Raw genomic sequence first — 24,832 nt, forward strand, 5'->3', positions numbered from 1 at the left:
CATTAAATCTTGTTTGAGTATTAGATGGTAGAGAGATTGTAGCCTCGTCTCACTTTGATGTAGTGAAGACTTGTTACAGTCTGTCGGTTTATACAACACTATGAAGAGTACGCCCTTAAGTGGGGAATGTATCACAGTCAATCCCCTGAGCCTCTTCTTGCTACCAGAGAGCTATAACATTTATAAAGATGTGGAAACTGTTTTTCTAATCAGTAACTTGAGAGTTTATGCATAAGTTTTATCTTTACTTTTAATACCAGAAAGAACTCAACAACTGGCCCTTCCTTACTTGCTCTCATTTGATAATGCTATTTAAGTGACCTAATATCATTTTTCATTTTCTACCCTTTTCAATTAAAAAAAGAAAAATACTGGGGCCAGCCCAGTGGCGCAAGCGGTTAAGTGCGTGCACTCCGTTGTGGCGGCCCGGGGTTTGCCGGTTTGGATCCTGGGCGCGCTTGGCAAGCCATTCTGTGGCAGCGTCCCATATAAAGTGGAGGAAGATGGGCACGGATGTTAGCCCAGGGCCAGTCTTCCTCAGCAAAAAAAAAAAAAAAAAAAGAGGAGGATTGGCAGATGTTAGCACAGAGCTGATCTCCTCACAAAAAAAAAAAAAAGAAAAATACAAACAGAAAGTTGGGAGTATGTGAGGCAAACATAACTGAGGAATCCATTTCATAGTTTCCAGAATGATACTATTGGACAGATGGGCATTGGCCATAGGATGGTGTTCTTTCATAGACAATGCAGAAGTCAAGAAAGAAATATGAGAGTGATTGCTGTAATTACTTGGAGAACCTCAGTCTGTCGCAGTATTAAGGACCAGGATTTACCATCTGTTGAGTCTAAGCTCACATGTACTCTAGAATGGGTCACACATAGTTCAATGGACTCGCTGTAGCTTCAGTAGTAATGATAATAATAGAACATAAAATCCCAAGTCCTTTCTCTTACTAGAGAAAGAATTAGTATGTTGGCTCATTGCCTAAAAATATGCAGTCTTGAGTTTTCTCATTAGGTTTAGAATTACTTTTTGTAAAAATAAAGTCTGAAAATCATTTCCATGGATATCCCAAGGTGTATTCATTCTATGACTTACACTATATTTAGTGATATTAATAACTTAGAAATAAAATGTTACCAGGATCCCCTGTGAATAATGATTTCTTTCTTTTGTTTCATGAAAGCACTCTGGCTACAAACATGTTTTATGTTGTTTCCCAGGTAGGATTCTCAGTCCAGATTTCAAAAATTTTTGTTTTACTTCTCCACTGCTTCCTTGGATGATTTTTCATAATTATATTTGCTTATTTTCAAAGTATATTCCTGAATCCTTGTAATAACTATCACATTTCAAAAATAATACATAACGTTGTCTGAACTGCACACTGAATCACTTGTGTGTTTTCAGAGCACCTTAATGAGTCTGTTTGACCTCGTGTGTACATTTGCATTCATACTGAGGGTTGGGACTCTTTGTATGGCTTAGATAATACTGTGCTTTAAGTTCTTTTGAAGTTTTCATGAGCAGAGCTGTATTCTAGGAAGTTTTGAGAAAAAGAAATATGATGAAGTCTTGGGTGTGGAAATTATTAGCATATTAGAATGAGAGGAAATTTTACTGATTAAGTATTTTAAACCTCTCCTTTTAGATACTAATAAAATGAGGATTGCAAGAAGTAAAAAATTTGGCTAAGTGCAAGTAGCTAATGACTGGAATAACCGGGAGCAGATTCCAGATCTTTTGACCCTTGGCCAGTGCAACTTGCCTGAGAACCAAAAAACTTCAGATCTATTATTTACTCAATGATTCCAGTTCTTTTCCAGAAGGATTGAGGGGAAATATTTTAAAGAAAGTATCTTCAATTAAAAAGTCTCTCTATTTTTGCTTTGGTATTCTGACTTCCTACAGAGTATTGAATGGGAAGGATTATTAGTTACTGAGCATTCATGATAGTGTGAAAAGAGCACTAGACTAGGGTGAAAATTTGAGTCTAGCTCATTGGCAATTTCCTTAATTTCTCTGTACCTCTCTTCATCTGGGAAACAATTAGAATATCAGCATTCTCACAGGTTGTTGCCATAATTATATGCACTAATTTAATACAAAGGCATTGCAAGCCATAGGTAGTATATAATGTTGTTAGTCAATAATTATTATAATTATGCATTACTATTATTTTAGCCACAATAAATTGATATCAGTGCAAAATGGTAAAGTGGAAAGAGCATGAATTTTAACATCACCCAGAATTCAAATTCCTTTGTCACCATTTTCCAGCTATGGGGTCTTTTACAAGTTAACACATCCTCCAGAATGTCTGTTTTACAGAGTTGCAAGGATTAAATTAAGGCACCTAGCACACTCACTCCATGTTGGTTTCAGTTTTCTCACTATCTTGACTGAACATCAGCATGGCAGATGGTTACTGGAGATAGCGCCATTTTTACACATGTGTAATTTAACTTTGTACTCGCAAGCATTGCATGTATTGGGTTTTACTCCTAATTCAACTTAAGTGCTATTTTATCTTTTGATTGCTCTTTACCCCTTCTTTTCCTGCTCTTTCTCTCTTTCTTTATCCCTCCTGGCCAGTTCCAATTACAGTGATGTATCAGCTTTGCCTCATGTTTCTGAGTATCCCTGAGATGGCCTCTTAGTTGTAACACAATGTGATTTATTTCTGATAAGAACAAATTATTTATTGATAATAGCTAATTAAAACCAACTAATGTTAACTTAAGGGATTTTTATCAAACCCAATGCCATTCTTTTCATTAATAAAGATTTCTGTTTTTACTGTAGCAGGTGTAAGTCAATTACATAGGGAGTTATTGAAAAATCTTTGTGCAACCTTCAAAAACAAAATTGAAACACCAGGATGCCCCCATCCAAAGCCGTAGAACCTCCATCTTCTTGCCTTACCTAAGCTTTCTGTAAGAAGTGAATCCTGTTCCTTCGAGGTGTGTCATGCTCTCAAACCTCATTTCCTTTCCTTCCCTCTGCTCACACTGTACTTGTCTGAAGCGGTGAAGCTTCATTGTGCTTCTGTGCAGTCTCCAGGAATTGTCTAGCTTTCCCCAACCTAAGAATGTAGAATTTGGAAGAGTTCTTGGAAAAGGTGGACTTACTCAAGTTGTACAGCAGATAACCTGAATTTTTACTGGACCTGGCAGCACCACTGGGAGAGAATGTTCATAACAACAAAATGCAAATAGATGATTTTTTTCCACAGTGCTTGGCACCATCACGATGTCTTTCATCAGTAGGCACCCGTCCACCTTCTTTTTGACAGACATGTTTGTGGGGACCAGACAAGCGCAAGTCTGCCTCTGTTGCTTGAGTTTCAGTACAGTGTGTTCCTTTGATGATATCTCTGAGCAGTGGTAATGTGGAGGATATTAAAAAATAATGAGGATTTGGTAAGGGAAGGGAAGACCAGCCCCCAGGAGACTGGGGGAGTTGCCTAGAGCCCAATTCCTAATCAGATTAGAATCACGAATGTGGTTCCATTCTACTGGATAGTTTATTATACTTATGGGAACAGCCTTGAAGCTTACTATGGAGACAACACTTATCTACAGTGAGTATTTTGAATTGTAAAATTAAATAGGATCAACATTAACTTTTAGAAATACCTGCACTTAAAAAAAAACTCGATATTTTATCTGAATTATCTAGGCAATAATATCTATGAAATCTCGTAGTTTATGCATGGGACTATCAAAGAGGAAGGGGACCACATATCTCTCTCTTTTTAAATATTTTTAGAGCTTCAAGCCTAGTTGGGTGGGTAATACAGAGGCATAAGGAAGTCTTACTATTTAAAACTAAAGAAATAATTCAATTCAATAAGCATTTATGGATCACTAACTAGCCAAGCAGTGTGCAATGTTCTGGAAGTTCAAACATGAATAAGGCATGGTCCCCAACTGCCTGGAGATTTTAGATTTACAAAAAAAGATAAACATAAATGACTATAATGCAATGTGGCCAGAAAGTTCTTTGGCAACAACGTCAAAGGAAAACTTTTGTCAAGAAGAATCAAGAAAGGTTTCAGCCAGAAGGTTCGGTTGAGCTTGACTGAATTTTCCTTCTGGGCTTTCATTAGGTGAAAATGGAGAGAAAGGGTGTTTTAAGTAGAGGAAACAGCATGTGCAAAGGCATAAAGATGTGAGAGCTGATCATATGTTTGAATCTGTAGTGGTGCAACATAGGAAAAGTATAGAGAAGTATCTGGAAAAGTAAGCAGAGGCCAGGTTTTGAAGAGCCGTGAGTATCATGGAAGAATTTTAGGCTTATCTGCTGTGTAGAATAACTATCCTTAGTGTGGGTCATGAAGGGATATTCCCCTTATGGGGACATATCAGAATTAGGAAGAGACTTTGTCAAATAATGCACGTTCCTTTGGAGATTCTGAAATGACCCAAGTAAAAGTCATTGCCAAAAAGAATCCACCAATATTGTGGTGTTATACTAGCTCAGCTGTGTTTGGAGCAGAATAAAGATTAAAAACAGTTACTGTTATTTTCAACTCTGGCTGCCCATTGGAATCCCTTGGGGAGCTTTAAGGATACCAGTGCAAGGACACCATCTCAGACTGATTGAATAATGTTCTCTGGGGGTGATCCTGCCCATCAGTATTTTTTACAAAGCACTCTAGGTGTTTCTAATAGGGAACAGGCTGAGAAACCACTACATTAGACAGATAAAAATAGTGCCAATCAAGTAAAAGGATGATTGAAACAGAATGATTTAATTAGGATTTGTCTCTTAAAGATTGTGAATTTGAATCTGGCTTAGAAGGAGATGGATATAGATTAATAGACAATTTCAGGTAGAAAGACGATGTGATTAAAAATGGAAGCAATACAGGCAATCGAGTTATGAGTAAAGGAAGGTAGATAAAACTTGGAAAGATGTCAAATCTCAACACTTGTCTCCTTTCAAACGATATGTTGGGGTGAATGCAGAAAAAGAGATTTTTAGCGGAGAGGGTTGGGGAGAGCGAAACTCATAATGCTTCACATGTCCTAAAGAACACTTATCTAAAATAATGAATGGAAAGTTTGTAACTGTTTTGTCTCCTGTATATGAGCACCATGTTCAATGCGAGAGTAAAGGAGACTGAAAAGAGAGTCAACAGATTTTAAAAGCATTATATTCCCTTGACCCAGCCTTATCTATAATTTTGACTATAAGAACCTGGGCTTGACATTTCATAAAGATTCCCAGGATCCTAGGCAAACATTGTCCAAGAGTACATGATTATCCACCAGAAAGTTCTACTCTCTGTGTTTGACTCACCAAATCATTAACAGTCCTAGCTATGGCTCTAGACACTGGAGGGGAGATAGCACATGGTTTCTGGGTGCAAAGTAGAAGTGCGTTTAACAGGAAACAGCATGAAAAATGGAGTTAAAAACTAACTTTCCCACAAAGCTTGATTCATGCTATTCATGGTCTTACATTTGTAATAGAAGCAGGCACAATTTGAAATAATTGATAGGATATGGACAGATACACAGAATGAATGAGCTGCTTTAATTGCTTTGACTTACTATATCATACTGAGCTCCTGAACATGACCAAGACAAAATCGGAATGATCAAAAGGGGTTGTGAAACAGGGAAGGGCAAAGATAAGTTGTTTCTTCATTTGAACCATTTAAATTTTAGTGGTCGGAGGGTTTCTTACTATAATCTCAGCATATTGGTATGGAGTACATGGAAATTCAATATTTCGTTCTTATTTGGTAATTCTTCATATGGGTGAATACAGTTTGTGAGGAAGCCATTCTTAGAATCTATGCTTGATAATCTGTCCCCTTACCTTGAGTGTTTGCAGCACAGGAGAGATGTTGAGAGAGGACACCATTTGCAAAGGCTCAGATGTATCAAAGAACAGGGTCCTGGGGGAGGCAAGACATTATGTAAGCCTGGAATCAAGGACATATTTGGCTAAGGGGCAGGAGCCAAATGTGGAGAAAGTTGGCAGAAAACGGATCAGAAGAGCTTTCAGTGTGTTCATGCTAAAAAAGTTTTCAGTGTTAGTCTATAAGCAATGGCCAATTATTGAAGGAATTTTAAGTAATAAAGATCTGCATTTATTTATTTTTAAATCCCTTTGGAACCAATGTGGCCAAACTGGGATCAGGAAAATTAGTTAGGTGGCTCTTGCCATTTGTGTAGGTAAAGAGGACCCAATGAAAAGTTGAGGCTGTGGGGATGGAGGGAAAGGAATGAGTCAGAGAAATTAATGAAACCCATTAAGTAATATGTTGGGAATGAGAAAGAGTGAGGAATCCAGCATGACATCAGAATTTCTGGATGTGATGATTGGGAGAATGATGATGCCATTAACTGCAAGGAGGAATTTCAGAGGAAGAACAAATTGAGGTTTAGCAATGATGAGTTCATTTTCAGACATGTGGAGTCTGAGGTGACTGATTAAATGCTCAGGTAGACCAGACCAGAGGATAGTTGGAATTGCGGTTTGAAGGTACCAATTTGGAAGTTACAGTACATAGCAAATAAGTATCATTTACCATATGAGTACACAAGATGACCTAGAGAGATTGTGTAGTATGAGAAGGATAAAGTGTCAAGGAAGATGCCTGGGGAACAACACTTAAGAGATGAGTGGAGGAAGAGGAGTTCACAAGATTGACTGGGGAGAACCAAGAAGTAGGAAGAAAACAGAGATGGGTGGAGAGGGTATATCAAAAGTCAGGGAAGCAGAGAGAATTTCAAGGCATGGGCAATAGTCAACTTAACAATGCAGCTAAGAGGATAAAATCACTGAAAAGTGCTGACCAAACGTAACACTCAAATTAGGGAGTTTCATTAAGACAGTAGGGGCAGAAGCCAATTGTAATTGGTTGAAAGGGGGAATGGATGAGAAAATAGATAAAGCAAGAGTGGTGTGGGATTTTTCCCAAAAAAAAACTCTGCTGTGAAGAAAAGAGGAAGGGCGAGAAAGAAAGGATGGCAGCTAGCAAGGATTAAAGAAGGATTTTGGTATCTTTATTTTTGCCTTAGATGGATAGAGCATGGTGCCGGGGAGCATGCTGAGAGTTGAAAGCAGGTTGATGTGGCCACTGGCCTCTGATCTCTGAGCAAAGAGACAATAATAATGATACCAAACTTACATAGCACCCACTATGTTCAAACATTCCTATATATGTTGTTTTACATATATTCATTCATCTGCTTCTCATAAGTGCCTTGTGGGTAGATTCTATTATCCCCATTTTACTTATGAGAAAGCTGAGATACTGAGAGGTTAAATAACCTGCCCAATTTGTGCTCTACCCACTACACTAAGCCAATGCATTACAGAGTCACCAAAACAATATATAGGTGTATACATCAGTTTCAGCTGATTCAGAAGATCTTGGGCTGAGAGGTGGAAAGCGGGAGAGGTGGGGACCAAGGCCTTTGCTGTAGATACAGGTCAGTTGTGTGATAAAGGGCAAGTTTCTCTGTGGAACATGTCTTAGCAACATTTTCATATTAAAAATTGAAGACTGATAAAGTTACTGGCTCATTAATATTATTTGACTCGTAACCGCCTTGGAAGAAGGTTAGCTGGGAACAACCAAGAGTTAGTTTGATGTGGCAGAACTGAACTAGTCACTAAAATGAAATAAAAAGGTTGGCAAGTAATTCAGGTTGGGTATCAGGGCTGGGATATGGGTGGAGGTGGGCAGGGGAGCGAGATGGAGACCGGTAGGATGTTGAAACAGAGTATCTTGATCACGTAGTTGAATGAAGCTTGAAATTACCTTCAGGCATTTAGTAGCAAACTCATGAAAGACTGGGTAAATTTGTATATTTATTTATTTATTTATATTTTTGTGAGGAAGAGCAGCCCTGAGCTAACATCTGCCAATCCTCCTCTTTTTGCTGAGGAAGACTGGCCCTGGGCTAACATCTGTGCCCATCTTCCTCCATTTTATATGGGACGCCACCACAGCATGGCTTGCCAAGCAGTGCGTCAGTGCGCGCCCGGGATCAGAACCAGCGAACCCCGGGCCGCCGCAGCAGAGCACAAGCACTTAACCGCTTGCGCCACCAGGCCGGCCCATAAATTTTTATATTTATAGTACATTTTTATCCCGACTGCTTAAGCTTTGCCTAGTTTTGGGCCTATCACTCCACAAAGGTGGCATTATTTGGAAATTTTTAAGAATGATTAGCAATCTATTAGTCTCTTACTCTAATATTATTATTAACAATAGTAACTAATAGTAACATGTATTTGGAACTTACTATGTCCCAGGCATAATGCCTACTGCTTTATAGGAAATATCTCAATTTACATTTATAAAAACGCTAGAGATCGCTCACTGTTATCCTCACTTGACACTTGAGGAAACTCAGGCTTGAAGATACCAAGTTCCCTGCCCAAGGTTGTAGAGCTAGGCAAGTGTCTAAGCCAGGATGTGCACCAGGTGGTATGAATCCAGAACTCAGGTGCTTAACCCCTCAGTGCCATATGAGAAATAGATGGTGCCCTGAACTCACCAGTTCTTTCAGAGTTGGATCGGGGCTGCCATATCCACATCCAAGATCAGCTTTAGAAAAACCTTGTCTCTAGTTCTACTGGCCAGAGTTATTTGGCGGTTGGTTTGTGAGGGCAAAGGTGAACCTAGAAAAATTTAATTAAAAGTGTCTTAATGAAAGTAGAGAATCTTCCTATGTCTATCTTGCCTGACTCTAGGCCATGAAAAATATTTCTTTACTTTTTCAATGCAAAAGGGATCTGTACTTTTGTATACACTTTGGTGGTGTAGATATTTGTGGGCTGAAGTTATAGTGAAGAAAGTCTCGTCGGCCATAAGGAAGGCTCTTGGGACCATGACTAAATATACCTATTTCAGTGGTTTTTATCCATCCGTCTCTTCAATACTGTACTTACTGTGCTTGCTGCTGGGGTACAGAAGCAGAGGCAGAGCCTGTCCCTGATTTCATCTTGTGGAGTTTATAAACTGGGGAAGGCAAAAATTAGATAAGTTCACTAGAAATATTTAATTGCTATTAAATTGGATTTTGAAAACTCTAATAAAATTGTAAATTTGACTGCTTCCCAGTTAATTGTTATAGGCTAAATGGTTTTGAATGCTGGGAAATGCCCTAGTTAATGAGTAAGAGTATGCCAGTTCTGTGCTAATAAGTGTAAAACTATCGACTCAAAGTATTGAAATAAATGAAAAGATAAGTATTAAAAGGGCTGATGTCTTATAAAATATAGTTTAAAATGCTGGGTATGTAGAAGAGAAAAATAGCAAGTCTTAAAATTCTCATTTTCTATGCCTTTATATTGCTTATTTATTTCTATATTATGAATGATTATGAAATAGACACAAATACTGATCACAGGCAGCTTTGGTATGGAAACTTCTTAAAAATACAGGTGTATCATAGCTTCTTTTTGCACTTTTTGTTTCTGCACTATTGGCCCAGAAACCCCAGAGAATTCTGAGGAAGACTGTGAGAACAGCAGCTCCAAGCCAGAAGGATCTGCAAATCTACCTTTTTCTTAGTTTTCTTTTTCCAAACCAAAACCAAAAGCAATAAAAGATATGTTCAAGCATATTCAAACCTTTGTTAAAAGTTTTGTTTTGCAGGCCAGCCCGGTGGCTCAGCGCTTAAATGCACGCGCTCTGCTTCAGCGGCCCGAGGGTTCATAGGCCCGGATTCCGGGTGTGCGCTGGTGCGCCACTTGTCAGGCCATGCTGTGGTGGCATCTCATATAAAGTAGAGGAGGATGGGCATGGGTGTTAGCCCAGGGCCAGTCTTCCTCAGCAAAAAGAGAAAGACTGGCAACAGATATTAGCTCAGGGCTGATCTTCCTCAAAAAGAAAAAAAAGTTTTATTTTGCATTTGGCATTAAAATTGGATGAAAGTTCTTAGGCAACAATTTTACTTTAAGCTTCAATCCATGCTAATTGTTCCCCATGAGCTCAGATTGGATGAAATTGTGTTTCTACTCCAACTACTTAAATCCTTGGAAAATTCATAAAGTGAAATTTACACCCTGTTGGAGTCTCAAAAGAATATCTATTTTCCTGTGTTGCGTGGACTGTGCTATGGTGGCATGGGGATGGTATTGGATTTTTAAATTTCTGATGTTTCGTTTTTGTAAACTCTTTACTTTCTTTCCCACTGACATCCCTACAGGCTCAGTTTGAACTTCAGGCCTTTCATATCCGGGGCGAGCATGCAGTGATAACAGCGAGGCTAGAAGAAACCATTGAAAATCTCAAGCACGAGATAGAACACCGATGGCGAGGAGGACGTGAAGAGATGAGAGATGCATGCATCTCCACCGATGATGACAGCCCTCCAAAGACCTACAGAAATGTGTGCATCCAGACAGACAGAGAGACTTTCCTCAAACCCTGCGAAGGTGAAGGCAAGACACCCAGAAGTAACCAAATAATACCCAAAAAGCTGAATATCTCCTCTTTAAGCCAACTCTCTCCCCCAAATGACAGCAGACACATCCATGCTCCTCTTCAGTCTGTGGAAGGCATCTCATCGAGTCAGCAGAAGGCATCGCCTCCCCCTCCTGCACCACCCCTACCAACACCCATCCCTCCCCCTCCTCCCCTTCCACCTGGACTTGAACCTTTGCCACCAGCACCTCCACCACCACCTGCGAGTGCTGGACCGCCACCACCTCCGCCACCTCCTCTGCCCCCAAGTGCTGGGCCTCCCCACCTCCTCCCCCACCACCACTTCCTAACTCCTCCACTCTGCCCAACAGTGGAGGGCCACCTCCTCCTCCAGCACCCCCAGGACTTGTGCCCCCACCTCCTCCTGGACTCTTCTTCGGAGTCAGCTCTTCTTCTAGCCAGTGTCCTCGGAAGCCAGCCATTGAGCCCAGTTGTCCCATGAAGCCTTTGTACTGGACTAGAATACAAATAAGTGATAAGAGGTAAGCTCAACTCCCCTGGCCAATTCTCAGCTTGTGAATTCCCAGGATTTTGCACAAGTGATGTTTTATTCTTACCAGTTCAGCAGCATACTGTAGCACTCATTCTCAAACGTGGTTCAGTGAATGCCTTGGATAAACAAATTTGGAGTGTTTGAGGGAGAATGTCTCCACCAATTCTCCTCTGTATTCTCTATGGATTGATGCTAGGAGAAATGATGTGTTCAGCATCAGACCCCTCCTAAGGTAAGTGTTCCATTTTACAGACTAGAGAGGTGCCCAGGTTAGGCACTTAAGTTAGGCACATTCCTACAATTAGTGAGTAATCATAAAGAGATTGAGCCTGAATCTATACTGTGGGTTCACTGAAGATTTTTAGAATATCTGTCATCTTTAGATGTATTATCAACCCTATGATGTGGATATTTAAGAGGGATGTGTAATTTTTTATTAAAAGAACTAGACATGGCTGGGTCATTAGCTCTTTGGGTCAGAGGGGAGTCTTAAATATGCTCTCTCTGCTTGAACTGCTAACATCTTTATACCTTGTTGCCCTCCAGAGAAAGTGCCAATGTGTGGATAGCTAAAAAGCATCTTCCATTTGTATAGATTTTTAAGCTGAGTCTGTAAGGCAGCAAGATATGGTTGCTTAGAAACTTGCACTCAAACAGATTTGATCGGATTTCTTCTGCCTCATTTCGGAACCTGTCAAGAGGTCAATGAGAAAGACGTTGAGTTGCTTCTTGACGTCTCTGTAGGTTTGAAGTTCATTTGTTTGCAAAGAAATGCAAATATAGAACACATTTTTAACCTTAAATTTTTGTACTTATTCCCCAAATCAAGATGTGGTGGTGAATTTTTCAATTATATAATATTTTGCTTGAGGAAGGCAGGATATTGAACACAATAACATGCAATTCAAAATTATAAAGCAACTGGAAATCACTATAGGAGGAGCAGAGAACACCTTAAAACTAAGCATGTGGTGAACTAAGTTGATTATATACTCCATATTGGCCCCTTTCCTCACCAAAAAATAAGGGCCAAGAGTTTATTTGCAGAAAACCTTGGTATATATTTTTTAATGCTGGTATTTTATAATTTCCCAAATGAATGGTTAAAAAAAAAGTTAGACGATCCTGAAATAGCTCTTACCATTAACTAAAGTACTAATAGTCCCCTTTTCCCATTCAAGACTCAGATGATGTTTCCTAAGAAATAATTTTCCACAATATTTATTTGGAGCTGTGTTCCCGTATTAGTCTTCTCAAATTAATGTGCGGCTATTCCAAAGTGATGAATCCCACCTGTCAGACCTGGAGTCATGTGTTCTGACTGTTCCAGCACATGGAGCTGTTCCACACCTGTCCCACTAGCCTACCTCAGCTTCATTCTTTGCAAGACTTCACGAGCAACCAATATCACCGACCAGTGCAGCAGTGTAACAGTACCGCTGGGAGATCTGAGCCCTTCGCCCCGTGATAAAGGCAACCTGGAGATAATCATTGACTATGTTTTTCCCTCCTTACATTGCTGGCAACTTTGAGAAAGAAAATAATTGAATACTCAAGCGCTTATTAGTTTCACTATAATTCTCGGGCTTCAATTTTGAGCAAAATGAAAAGTAGGTGAATGCACTAACTTTCCTAACCTGGGACATCAGGAGACCCCTGCCTGGTGAACATGTCAAGCTTGAGCCTGAGTGTGGGGCATGGGTGGAAGGTTTCCTCACTCTGATCTGTGCAGACTGCACCGTGGACACTTCCTGTTGCACTGCACATTCAGTCTCTCTTATTATGGGTCCCTCAAAATGGTCTTCTGGGGAACTAGGAGTAAAATATGAATTTTCTCCATTATATGTACACTGCCTCCCATCCACCTAGATTGCTTTTCACTACTAACATGAGCTAATTTTTAACGTTGGCCATTTTGCCTTCTTTGGTGCCTGTTTTTTGGTTTCTGAGTAGGGAAGAGATATTTAGTTAAGGAAAAAGAAATCATCATCTATCTTAAGTGTTTGGCTTCCTAATAAGTATCTATCTTCCTAGTGAGCAAGTCTCTATCTTCCTAGTGAATGTCTCCTCCTTCCTCTCTCCTCCCCACCCCCCTGCCTTCCCCCTCCTCCTTCCTCCTTCTCTTCTTTTGAGCTAGAATTGTCTGTTCAGTGGTCAGAAAAGAGTGGACCATTATGACAGATGGTCCATTGTGAGCAAGTCCTTGTTACTGCCCCACCAAATGCCAGTTGCCCCCAACTCAGTGAGAGTTGATATTCCAAAATTCTTTTATTCATTATTGGATGTGCCTTTTCCCATAGCAACAATGTTGTAAATAGTGATGAAGTGCTGAACCTGACTGCCAAAGCCAATTTACTCCAGAATATGAGTGAGTTATAGCGCTAGTCATATTGGCCTGAGCTCGGAGTCCTTGGAGCTGGGGCCAAGTGGTAGAGGTGCAAGGGGGGGCAGTGGGTCTGAACAATCTGCCTCACGGGTCACATCACTTCCCTCTAGGCACCCTCTCCTCAACTTCCCAGAACTTTCATCAGACCCAGACCAGCAGTCCTTCATAGGCTGCATGCTCCAAAATTCCCTGACTCTCTTCTCCTATCAAGATCCACTTTCCTGAGTGCAGATGAGATAAGCACTTAACATTAATAGTGTTCATGTTTCAAATTTGAAGTTGAGTGAGTTGTGGAGGCAGGTGGCTGAGGAAGGGGCACATGGATGGATGTACTTCGTTGGAAATATTCTATCCCTTGGGTAATGATTTCACAAGTATTCGCTATACTGCTATACATTATAACTTACATATGTCACATATATACTCGTAAATGCCTCAAATATTATATTAGAAAAAATTTAATAAAAAACCAAAGTGTAGAGAGAAGCGAATGTGCCCAGAACCGATATGTCATATTTCATGGGAAAGGCAGATATAATGGCAAAATGTGAACACGCAGATCTGAAAAGCCAGTGTCGCCAACTGTTTTAACATGAAAATCACCTTTTAGTATCAAAAAATTTTGTGGACTGCCCCATATAATAATAGTTTTTTTAGTTTCCATTGACTGAGAAAATATCTATTGAAACAAAGGTAAGCACTTATAGATGTTATGGACCGTAAGATATACATATGTTTGAAAAAGAATAAATGTGTAGATAAGACATTTTTTTCTGTCTGTGGGCATTAAAAGTTTTTAAAGTAAGAAAGTTAAGAAAGTAGACATTTGGGAGAAAATATTTTCTAAAGGGAGCCTGAATAGTAACCCATCTGAGTCAGCTCTCAGAGGCAGTTCCTCTATACCTGATTTTAGATCTTCTTCTCTTTCTTTGTTTCAAAACTAGGGTGCCCCTGTTTTGAGAAGACAAAACAAAACACAGTCTCCATACGGCTGCTTTAGTTGAAGTCCCTTTAGGGGCTGCTACGATGGAGTTTTCTGATTTGTTTTTATGTTTAATAGTGTTGTTGGGACAGGATATAATAAATTAAGTATTTCTAAATGAGCACAGCCTGTTCACATATTATAGGTCCTGCACTGAGTTGACCTGAAGTAATCCTGAAAACCATATTTAAAACTAGTAGAGAGGCCGGCCCCGTGGCATAGTGGTTAAGTTCAGCACACTCTGCTTTGGCGGCCCGGGTTCTCAGGTTTGGATCCCAGGCGCAGACCTATACCACTCATTAGCCATGCTGTGGTGGTGACCCACATACAAAATGGAGGAAGATTGGCACAGATGTTAGCTCAGGGCTAATCTTCCTCAAGCACAAAAAAAAAAAAAAAAGACCAAGATTGGCAACAGATGTTAGCTCAGGGTGAATCTTCCTCAGGAAAATAAAAACAACTAGTAGAAAAAATCCAGAGAGGGTAACTCTTCACCTTACTACACCATTCTCATTCTATTTAAGAATTATCCCATCAACGTCTAAAAATTGGTTATCTTTTCAGCCTTTATAATGCCCATATTTACCCATTATGGAAATGCCACAGACTGAGGGAGGAGCAGTTTACATGACCTCAACAACCTGAATCCTAGGATTTCTGGTCCCACAGGGTGTCTCTAGATCTCCTTCTTTGATGTAGTATATTTTGACTTTAAAAAAGAATGTGTAACACAAAAAGCTTTTCTCTAAGTTTTATTAGAGTTGTATATATTTTTTAAGAAATGAGTTAAAAAAATGAATTAGAGATTTCATTGTATTTTGTTCCCTTATGTTTTGGTTCTTAAGTTTAACTTGTCATTTTCTCTTTTAAGCCAAAATGCTACACCAACCTTATGGGATTCCTTAGAAGAACCAGATATTCAGGATCCTAGTGAATTTGAGTATTTATTCTCCAAAGACACAACTCAGCAGAAGAAAAAACCTCTGTCAGAGACCTATGAGAAAAAAAACAAGGTCAAAAAGGTATTTGGTGACTATAGTAATCATAATTATACATATATTTTTTGTCATATATGGGAATTCATTATGTGCTACTGGTTTGCTTTCTCTCTGTTTTCAAAAAATGTTTTGGAAGGTTTTGAGTCACAGATGACAAAAAGAAGCCAATAGTTTGAGAAATCTGTACTTGATATTTTGGTCACATCATCTGAATTTTCAAACTATTTTCTTAATTTAATCTGGACTTTTTTCAGCCATTAATTCTATTGAAAAAAATGTAAAATTTATTTTGCTACTAGTGAAAGTAGTCTGTAGGCTAAATGGAAAATGTCTCACTTATTTATAAATTCATTCATTTAACAAATACTAATTGGTAGTTTATTTGTGCTAGGTTTTGTGTTGGGCCCACGCTGTCCAGTATGGCAACCATTAGTCACATTGGCTATTTAAATTTAAGTAATAAAATTAGATACAATTAAAAATTCAGTCCTTCAGTGGCACTAGCCACTTGGCAGTTTTGTTCTTTTGGCTGGTGGCTACCATATAACACACATATAAAACACTTCCATCATTACAAAAAGTTCTGTAGGATAGCACTATCTGAGCGTCTCAGATATGTGGGTGAAAACCCCCAAAGATCACTGCCCTGTGGAGCTTATATTAACAATCAACATTAAAAACAAAAAATTAAATCACGTGGTAGAGCAGGGTAAGGAAGATCAACTTTGGCAGGGTGGGAATGGGGCTGCAGCTTTAAATGGAGTCTTGAGGATAGTCCTCATTGAGACAGTGACTTCTGAGCAGACTTGAGGACTTGTAATCTGAGGCCACCAGCCGTCTGTCAGAGAACAAGTTCAAAGTTCTCAGTGGATCAGGCAGGTGGGAAGTTGAATCGCAGCTGTACCACGCACTGGCTGTGCGACCTAAGTCGAAGTTCTACCACACTGTGCCTCCGTCCCCTCACCGTAGCATGAGACGACGTCTGCTCGTGTTGTTGTTCTAGGTGATTATTAGATTAGGTAATGTATGTATCATGCTCAGTCCTCCACAAATTATGGCTGCTCTCGTTTTGCTAATATTGTTGCCACTGCTGCTACTTCTCTGCACTAGCATTTTGATATTAGCGTAGATGGTGTTGAGGAAGAATAGAGTATTTGGTTCTGCTGCTGATTTGTATGTGAACTTGGGCTGATTGTCTTCCTTCTCTAGGCCATATTTTCCCTTCTTTATGAAACAGGATTTAACAATATCCGAGTCTACTTGACCCTCCAGGATGTTGTGAAATTCAAATCTAAGAAGGTTGGAGGAAGTGTTTTGAAAAGTGTATAATATTGAATGATGTTATCATCAACTCTTCATTATTAAATTATATAGTGGGGTTCATCCATCAGTTCATATCTGAAGTAACGTTATGATTATGAAATCAGCTGTGCCTTATAGGGGAAAAAGTGTCAAAAGTCTGAATGCAGTTTTCTGTTAATCAAATTAGATTTTCCCACTGACTTGAATTATGAATGAAAATCATGATCAAAGTTTTTCGCTTCTCAAGTTCATTGGAATTGTGTTTTCATGAGAAAAATGGGATCCCAATAATAAGTATCAGAGCACATCTTTTAAGAGGACGAAAAATTGCATGAAACAATTTGACTTTTTCTAATAAAACAATAGTTCCAGGCAAGAAGTCAACAAGCATACTATAAAATATATTCCCATGATGAAAATTCATATCAGATGGGAATAAGTGTGCTTTATAGGCTGGCTGGCTTTTTAAATGCCATCTAGAGGGACAGAAGACATTGTTTCTGTATGAAAGGCAGAAGAAGATTCTCAATATTCCAAAGCTAGCCTCAATTTGCCTCTTCTGGGAAGCCTTGTCTGACTAACCAGGAACTCCACTGAATGTTTTCTTACGCAATATCATATTAAGCTTACTTTTGTTCTCTGTTTCTTCTCAGATTGCTATTACTCCCTTTATTTCTCTCTCTGGATGCTTAGCATGTTGTTTACTCATAAAACTAATTTCTGATTTGGTGAGTGAGTAATTTTGAAACATCTATTTAGTTTATTCTATTTTCTTATCTATAATTGTTTGCCTATTCAACAAACAGTTTTCACTAAGGCACTTAGCACTTGATATGTTTATTTTGTTTCCCTGTCAGAGGGGAAAACACCCTTCATTTGAACTCTTTAATCTTTCTGAACAGTGAGGTTGCCATTACTCCATAGAACCTGGACACGTGTAGTCTTTGCTTTCGTCTTAAAGTGGAAGCCAGAATGTAGGTCTGCTCAGCTTGATGGTGATGAGGCTGCTTGGAGTTTTCAGCAAGATTTGTGGCCTACCTTAGAGCTGAGAGTTTAAGTTTTAGAGAAAATAACGAGCTGAATCAATGCCAAAAAACTCCAAACCTGCCTCCTACCAACATTCCCTCCATGCCCATGGCCAGATTTCCAGCATCAAGATGCATTCCTTGGTCTCTTCCAAGAGTCGGATGTTTCTTTTCTTTTCTCTTAAAATGAAAATGAAAGGGAATTTTAGAGGTCGTGAGCAGCTGAGGAGTTTCAGCACTGGAGACCAACTCCATCAGCTTAACTACAGAATGGTTCCCATACAAGAAGACCAGGAGAACACTTGCCAAATAGGTCTTTTTATAATAACTGAAGTAGAATATATGTCGGAGATTTAAAAATGCAGCATTCTGAATTTTGGCTGTAGGGGCTCAGGCAGCACTGAGATATACATGTGAACATCTCTTAATGGAGCTGGTCTTCATCCCTCTGTGCATTCCACATTCCTAGTTCAGAAATAACTGTCAGAACTGTCAGGATTCTGCTGAACTCAGATACAGGTTTCTAGTTTTATCTTCTATAATAGCATCTAAAGTTCCCATCACTGGCACTGGTTTAAATTAAGCAGATACATATATTCTTAAACTGAGCGTGGATCCTGTTCTATAATATCATATAGACTAAGAATTAGAAGGAACCTTACCTATCATCTAAATAAGTACCCTCATTTGGCACATGAGAAACTAAGACCTAGCAAGATGAAATGACTTCTAGGATTTGCACATTTTATTTTCATTTTTTTTGTGAGAAAGACCAGCCCTGAGCTACCATCCGATGCCAATCCTCCTCTTTTTGCTGAGGAAGATTGGCCCTGGGCTAACATCCATGCCCATCCTCCTCTACTTTATATGGGATATCGCCACAGCATGGCTTGATAAGTGGTGCGTCAGTGCACGGCCAGGATCCAAACCTGTGAACTCCGGGCTGCCAAAGCGGAGCGCGTGCGCTTAACCACTGCGCCACTGGGCCAGCCCTGAGTTTGCACACTTGAAACTGAGAAGACTGATAATTACGAACACTTGAGAGGATGTACAAGATCCTCAGCATTGTGTCTTCATTTCCCCTTTATTTAAACAGTAATTTGCCACACTGGTGATGGTAACTTATATTGGGATGATTGATTTGACATTTATAATGAGTAGCCGTTATTAAAATCATCAACAAAATATAGCTACACTTGTGCAAATCTAAAATATTTCCTACAATGTGAAGTTATCCAAAATTTTCTTCAGACTCTTCCAATAGGAAGTCAAATCTTTGACTAAAAAGATACTTTACATATAACTCCAACAACAAAATCTGTAGATTTAGGGCTGTTTTCCTTTGACTCTATCAATCATTTTAAATATTAGCTATAATAAATTACTGACTGTGATAGATTTGTATTGCATACCCTGGCATGTGCCATCCTCATTTCTGACACCAGACCACTCTGCTACCACAAACATAGCATTGAGAGCCAGAGCTCAAAACATCAGCTCTTCTTGGTACCACCAACACAGTACTGTCTTCTATATTTTTGCTCTCTGATAATCTTCAGAGCAAGTCATTTAACTTTCCCATGCTGATTCCTTCTCTATAAAATGGGGAATAACAACTCTTTACAGAGTTGTTATAAGGATAAAATAAAATCATGATTATGAAAGTACTTTAAGTATTTTCTATTAATCTCTCAGGTTGTGAACTAATGTGAAAGCTTCACAAAGAAATTCTTAAGCATCGTTGATTTCCACAAGGTGGTCAGGGGTCTTAGAACTTAGTATGTCCATTCTTGACATACTATTTGCACATAGTAATCTCTAGACCATTCCTGTTTTTTCAGCATTTTACGGAGGACTTCCACAACCGTGACACATACAGACATCTAGAAGTTCATCTTACGTTGGTTTATATAGTCTCTCTGCACTGTAAAATAAGAGTTTCCACTGTCAATATACCCATATTTACGCTGTCTCTAAGTTACATTTGTTCCTGGGAAAGGTACAGAGAGCCAGAAATCTGCCTTCATCGTCTGAGATTCCTTCTCCTGGTGCCTGTCAAGCAGCTGCTCTGATAAACTTTCCAATTGCTTTCTAAACTTGCCCAACAACTTTCAGAAAACCAGCATGACCTGCCAATATTCTTCCTCTCTTGAAATGCCACAATCTCACTTTGAATTATAAATAATCTCTGGGCTTGTTCCCTCCTCTGTAAGATATATAAAATCATTCCTCTCCCTCTGCCTTTTTAATAGATATTTCTTAAGAATTAATGAGATAATGGCTGTTCCCTGAGCACTTTGGGGGTGGGGGGGATGTTGTGATGGTTCCGGAGACACTAGTCTCTTGAAACTTCCTGGAGCCAAAAGCCTTCAGTTGTAATTCGGTCACTTTGGCGAGGATCATAGCTGTAATTCTCAAATCCCAGACTTGGTGTCTCAGTTTATTGGGGAGGGGAGAAGGGGAGAAGGAGAACATTGTTTGAAAGGCTGACCATAAATTTATATGGTTTTCATAACCTGTTGCCTTCCAAGTTTATATAATTTCAGCTTTTGTGTACAAAGATAATTTCTCTGGGCTGCTTGGTAAGGTATGTGCATTATTTTTTTCCCCCAGGAGTGAGAATGAGTTTGCCAACCCCTTTATATTTCTCATGTGTTTGAAAAATGAGCAGTGAGGTTAGGGGTTATCGTCTATAGAAATGAGTGAAACAACTTGCCGATGTGTTGATTGCACCAGTACATGACCTTGAGGTCATACGTTAGTGCTATGTCCAGATTGCTTGAGGGATACCTGGAATGATCAGGGCTTGCCTGTTCTTCAGCTTAAGGTCCCCTGACTGGCCAAATCTCCTGAAAGCAAACAGGAGCTTCTACTTCATGACAGGCACCAGTTTACAAAAATTCTGCCCTGTAAATTTTATTTGGAAATAAGATGGCTCAAAAAGTTAAGTTGTACTTTTACTTTATTTACTTTTTTTAAAAAAAAAGTGTGGTTAGACCTTGTCAAATATGGATATCAATGATTCTTTCAGAATGTTGAATCTGAATATTATTCTTGGAGTTCAACTGTATTTCTCCTGTTGGCTGTTAAACAGTGGCTTAATCTGGATTTGTACCTCCAGGCAGCTGCGGTGTCATTAGGAGGCTCATTACCTCCCCCAACCACAAGAGGGCACCTTAGAATGCTGAGACACGAAGCTCAATTACCTTCCATCCTAGAGCGCCGAGAAATGAAACCTACAAGAGAGTAACTGCCCCTCTGCACCCTCTTTAGACTTGTTAAATCTCTTTATTGTGGACCATGAGGCCAAATTTCGCAGCAAATTATCCACACAAAGTATTGGGAGCCAAATGCATATTAGAAAGGCTTGTAGGTATTAGCAGACTAGAAATCACTAGTAGGCATAGTTCCAGTGCTTAGAATGGATGACTACCGTATAAAAGTTTATGAAGTAATGGACTTAGCCTCTTTGGGACTGATTCTGGAATCACCTCACCCCGCCCCCACCACACACACACACAGCTTTTTCAATCTTCTATCTCTAAAGGGGGTCAAGATTTATTTGAATATAGGTGTGGGGTTATCTAATTGGAAAACAAAGAAGTTTGATCATATATTTCAAGATAGGCTAGGAGAGAACCATTCTAAATATTGGTATTTTTAAAAAGTGTTTAGCTTTTCCTCATAAATGAGGAAAGTTTTGAAACCTTGCCTATCTTTTCCTGGACCTCATTCGTTTATGCTTAGTGTAGGCCCTTTTCTAAGACTATCACATGGGCTGGAGCTAGCCAATGATTTGAGGATGAGTGCCCATTCTGGGACCATGAGTGTGGCAATACCTCCTCTGGCCTCCAGTTCTCAGCTGAAAGTGTGTGAGGGTATAACAAGAATAGGCAAATATCTTATATGTATATTTAAGTCACAAACCCAGGTCACATGGATGCTTGTGCAACTGAATTCATAAGTGCTTTGCAAAGTGCACGCATCTCCAATATACACAAAGGTCAAAACAGCCCCTACACATACACATGTTCTCACAGGTACATGCTTAATATGGACAGAGAGAAGTCTTAATAACCTTGCATTTATGTAGAATCTTTCATGTGAAGATGAAACAAGGGAAGATTTCAATAGTAATAATAATAATAAATGCTAAGTAAGTAGTTTTTGGTTAAGTGCTTGGCATGTATTAACTTATTTAATCATGACAAGAACCCAATAAGATGGATACTGTTGTTATTCCCATTTTGTAGGCGAGGAAGCTGGAGCCTAGAGGGGTTATGCAACTTGCCCAGCATCACACAGCTCTTAAGGGGTGAGGAAATGAATCCAGCAATAACCGCAGAGCCTGTGCTCTTAATTCCTTGACAAATGGTCGTTGGTCTGAATTTATATGACCGGACTTTAAATTCACTTGGAGAAGGCTGACTTTTATTCACTGGTCGTTGTTTAGTGAAAGAAGCAGTGGCTTTGGGGTCAGTAGACCTGGTTTCTACTTCTGGCTCTGACCTTAACCAACTATTGAATCTTGGGCAAGTCCTTTAAATTTTCTGGGTCTCAGGTCTCTTATGTGAGAGTCAAAAGATGAGAACTTTGATTAGATGAATTCCAATGATCTCGTCATTACTTCCACTTGACAAATGGGGACACTCAAATCCACCAATTTTCTTTTTACTTATTAGAGGGCAGATAGACAAGGAATCACATGTGAACCAGCATGCCAGCACTCATGCCCAGGCACAGTCTGGTAGATCAAGCTGCCTGAAACTATCAGCACCATGTTCTTTGAGTCATAGGTATGTGGGAGCTCAGGGAATAATTGTTAGAATTTAACAACCCCCAATCTTAAGAGACATAAATGTATTGGAGAATTATTTTTAAAGAAACCAGGTTTCTTTACATACCGGGTATTGAAGGACTGGAAATATGATGGGAAAAACGGCAATGGAAAGGCGCCAGAGATCTTGTCTTGAAAGTAACTAGTTAGCAGTTATTGTGTGTTCAGTCACGTAACTGCTCTGGTCTCAGTTTCTGTAGCTGTCATGGCATTTGGAATGGATGTTTTTAAAGATGCTTTCCAGATGCAAAATATCAGATTATATCTGTCTGTGGACACCTTCAGACATACATTTTAAAACTGAGTATGTACAAGTGAGTAGAATTAAACCATGAGTTTGGACCTTGCTTAGTCAATGAGTAATATGGGATATACTATAAACCCAGCCTCACAGCCACAATGTTTCTTTCCTTGAAGATGCAATGTATCCCTTCTCATACTTGTCTCTACTTAACAAAAAATGCATTTGGCAGCAGCAGCCATTGGTCTAGCTGGCCAGCCCCCACTGGCTGGTGTGGCCCTTCACCATCCTCCCCTCCATCTCTCAGTAGGGCTTCCAGGGTCCAGAGGCCAAGCCAAGAGTTCAGGTTACACCAGACAAAGCTGTCCATGTGTTTCCTAGGACAGTCTGGCTTGACCCCAGGACTATGGCCACACTTTCAATTTTTGATAAAACACCTTTGGCCCAGAGCTTGATTTCCTTTAGTCCTGTCCTGATTTCTCTCCAGCTGAGGCTAATTTGCATGGCTGTAAACACGGGCCTTACAAAGCTCACCAACTGTGATAAAAGCAAAGGAAACCTGAGACCACTGGAAACTCAAAAATCACCTTCAGTATCTGAGCCTGACTCTGAGTCACGCCTCAGCCCAGGAGGCTGCCAACGTGCAGCAGCTAAAGAAATGTTATTCTGATTGATCTGATTAGGGCGGCAAGGTTAGCCATGGTCAATTTACAGACAGTATGAGAAGAAATCATGTGTGGAGCCATGTTATGGGTCAGCGAGGCCCCTGCCAGAAGTTAGGAAAAGCCATAGCTCTGCCAGGACAATTATCAGATCTCCTCAGTGGGGTACAAATGGGATTGGAGAGTTAGGGGCCCCTCCAGTGGAATGAATGACAAAAGGGATTGGGCTAGGAAGAGCTAGTGAATCATACTTGCTTCCAGCTGGGTCCCTTAGCTGCCAAGCCCCTTACGTGTGAGTGGGAGAGCCTGGGAGTTCCCCAGGACAGCTGAGGGGGACTGCCCTTAGCTCCTCATTGCAATGGAAGGGAGAGGGTGGAAAGGCTAATTTGAAAAGGACGTAAGGCTCTAGATTGACCCACAGAAGCAGCCAGATGGAACCTATTGGGCATTTTGATCCCTTCCTTCACCACAAGAGTGGTTTAATTGGGATCTGGCTCCAGGCCCTGGTTACTAAATAATCCAAGTTTTAGTGTTTTTATTTTCATTAATTAACTTTTATGCTAGGTACCTTATTAGTCACATTAGGCATTTTGCATGTGCAAAATATCCTAAGAGGTGAGAAGGGGGTCTTTAAAAATAGTATAGAGCTTCGAGTACCAGGGGGTTAATTCATGACCTAATTATCACATCACTTTTTACTCTCTTGTACAACTTCCTTAGTTTACAACAAGCACAAAAACTTACTTTTAAACTTTGCTGTCAGATGGTTATTGCGTTCATATTGATTCTGAAGATTTTGGATCCTCCACTCTGGGTGTGGTTCTCTTCTTCCATTCCAATTCAGGAACATAAATGTTACTTACAACACTGGGATAAGGTACATTAATTAGCAAAGAAAGATTTATTTAAAATGAAGCCAACTGAAAGCCACATTGCTTGAGCTGGGGCTCATTATAAATAGTTCACTCTGTACTATAATCGTCTTACTAATGGAAAGAATGAGACGTTGAGATGGTTACTTAGAGAAGAATGTGATTCAGAATGTAGCAGCAAAATGCCTAAAGCATATGATGTTTAGAATGATTTAGTAAGACATTGGAGAAATGGGGCCATGCGATGTTTTTGTTGTGTGTTACATAAACTGTTGGGATGTGGAGACATCTAAACAATTCAGCCCTGGAGGACACAGCCATTCCATTGCCACCAAAGGAAGGGATGAACCTCTGAAACTGAAGGTACATGGAGAAAGAGATAGGACTCAAGGACCAGCAAGGGAGTTTGCCTATCAGTTAAGATCTTGCTATTTGCCTCAAAGCCACCAGGAAGCCAGTGACAAAGCAAAAGTAGAGGCCTGAACTCCAGGTTTCTGACCAGCTGCTTCCTCTAGCACACCCAGTGCACCGAGTCACAATTAGTCTAAGTATGGAAGGTGGTAGTGTAGTG

At 39.8% G+C, this 24,832-nt stretch overlaps 1 protein-coding gene across 1 annotated transcript in view; it reads left to right on the plus strand.

Moving 5' to 3' along the window:
* The window catches only part of LOC101404257 (formin-1), a 273,413-nt gene that overhangs the window by 68,599 nt on the left and 179,982 nt on the right, over positions 1-24,832 (plus strand). The window contains 3 exon segments of the mRNA XM_004421375.3: positions 10,186-10,720; positions 10,723-10,945; positions 15,196-15,346. Coding sequence (XP_004421432.2) covers positions 10,186-10,720; positions 10,723-10,945; positions 15,196-15,346 — 909 coding nt within the window.

This window comes from Ceratotherium simum, chromosome 3 (genome assembly GCF_057802395.1).
Source record: "Ceratotherium simum simum isolate JZ-2026a chromosome 3, ASM5780239v1, whole genome shotgun sequence".
NCBI lineage: Eukaryota > Metazoa > Chordata > Mammalia > Perissodactyla > Rhinocerotidae > Ceratotherium > Ceratotherium simum.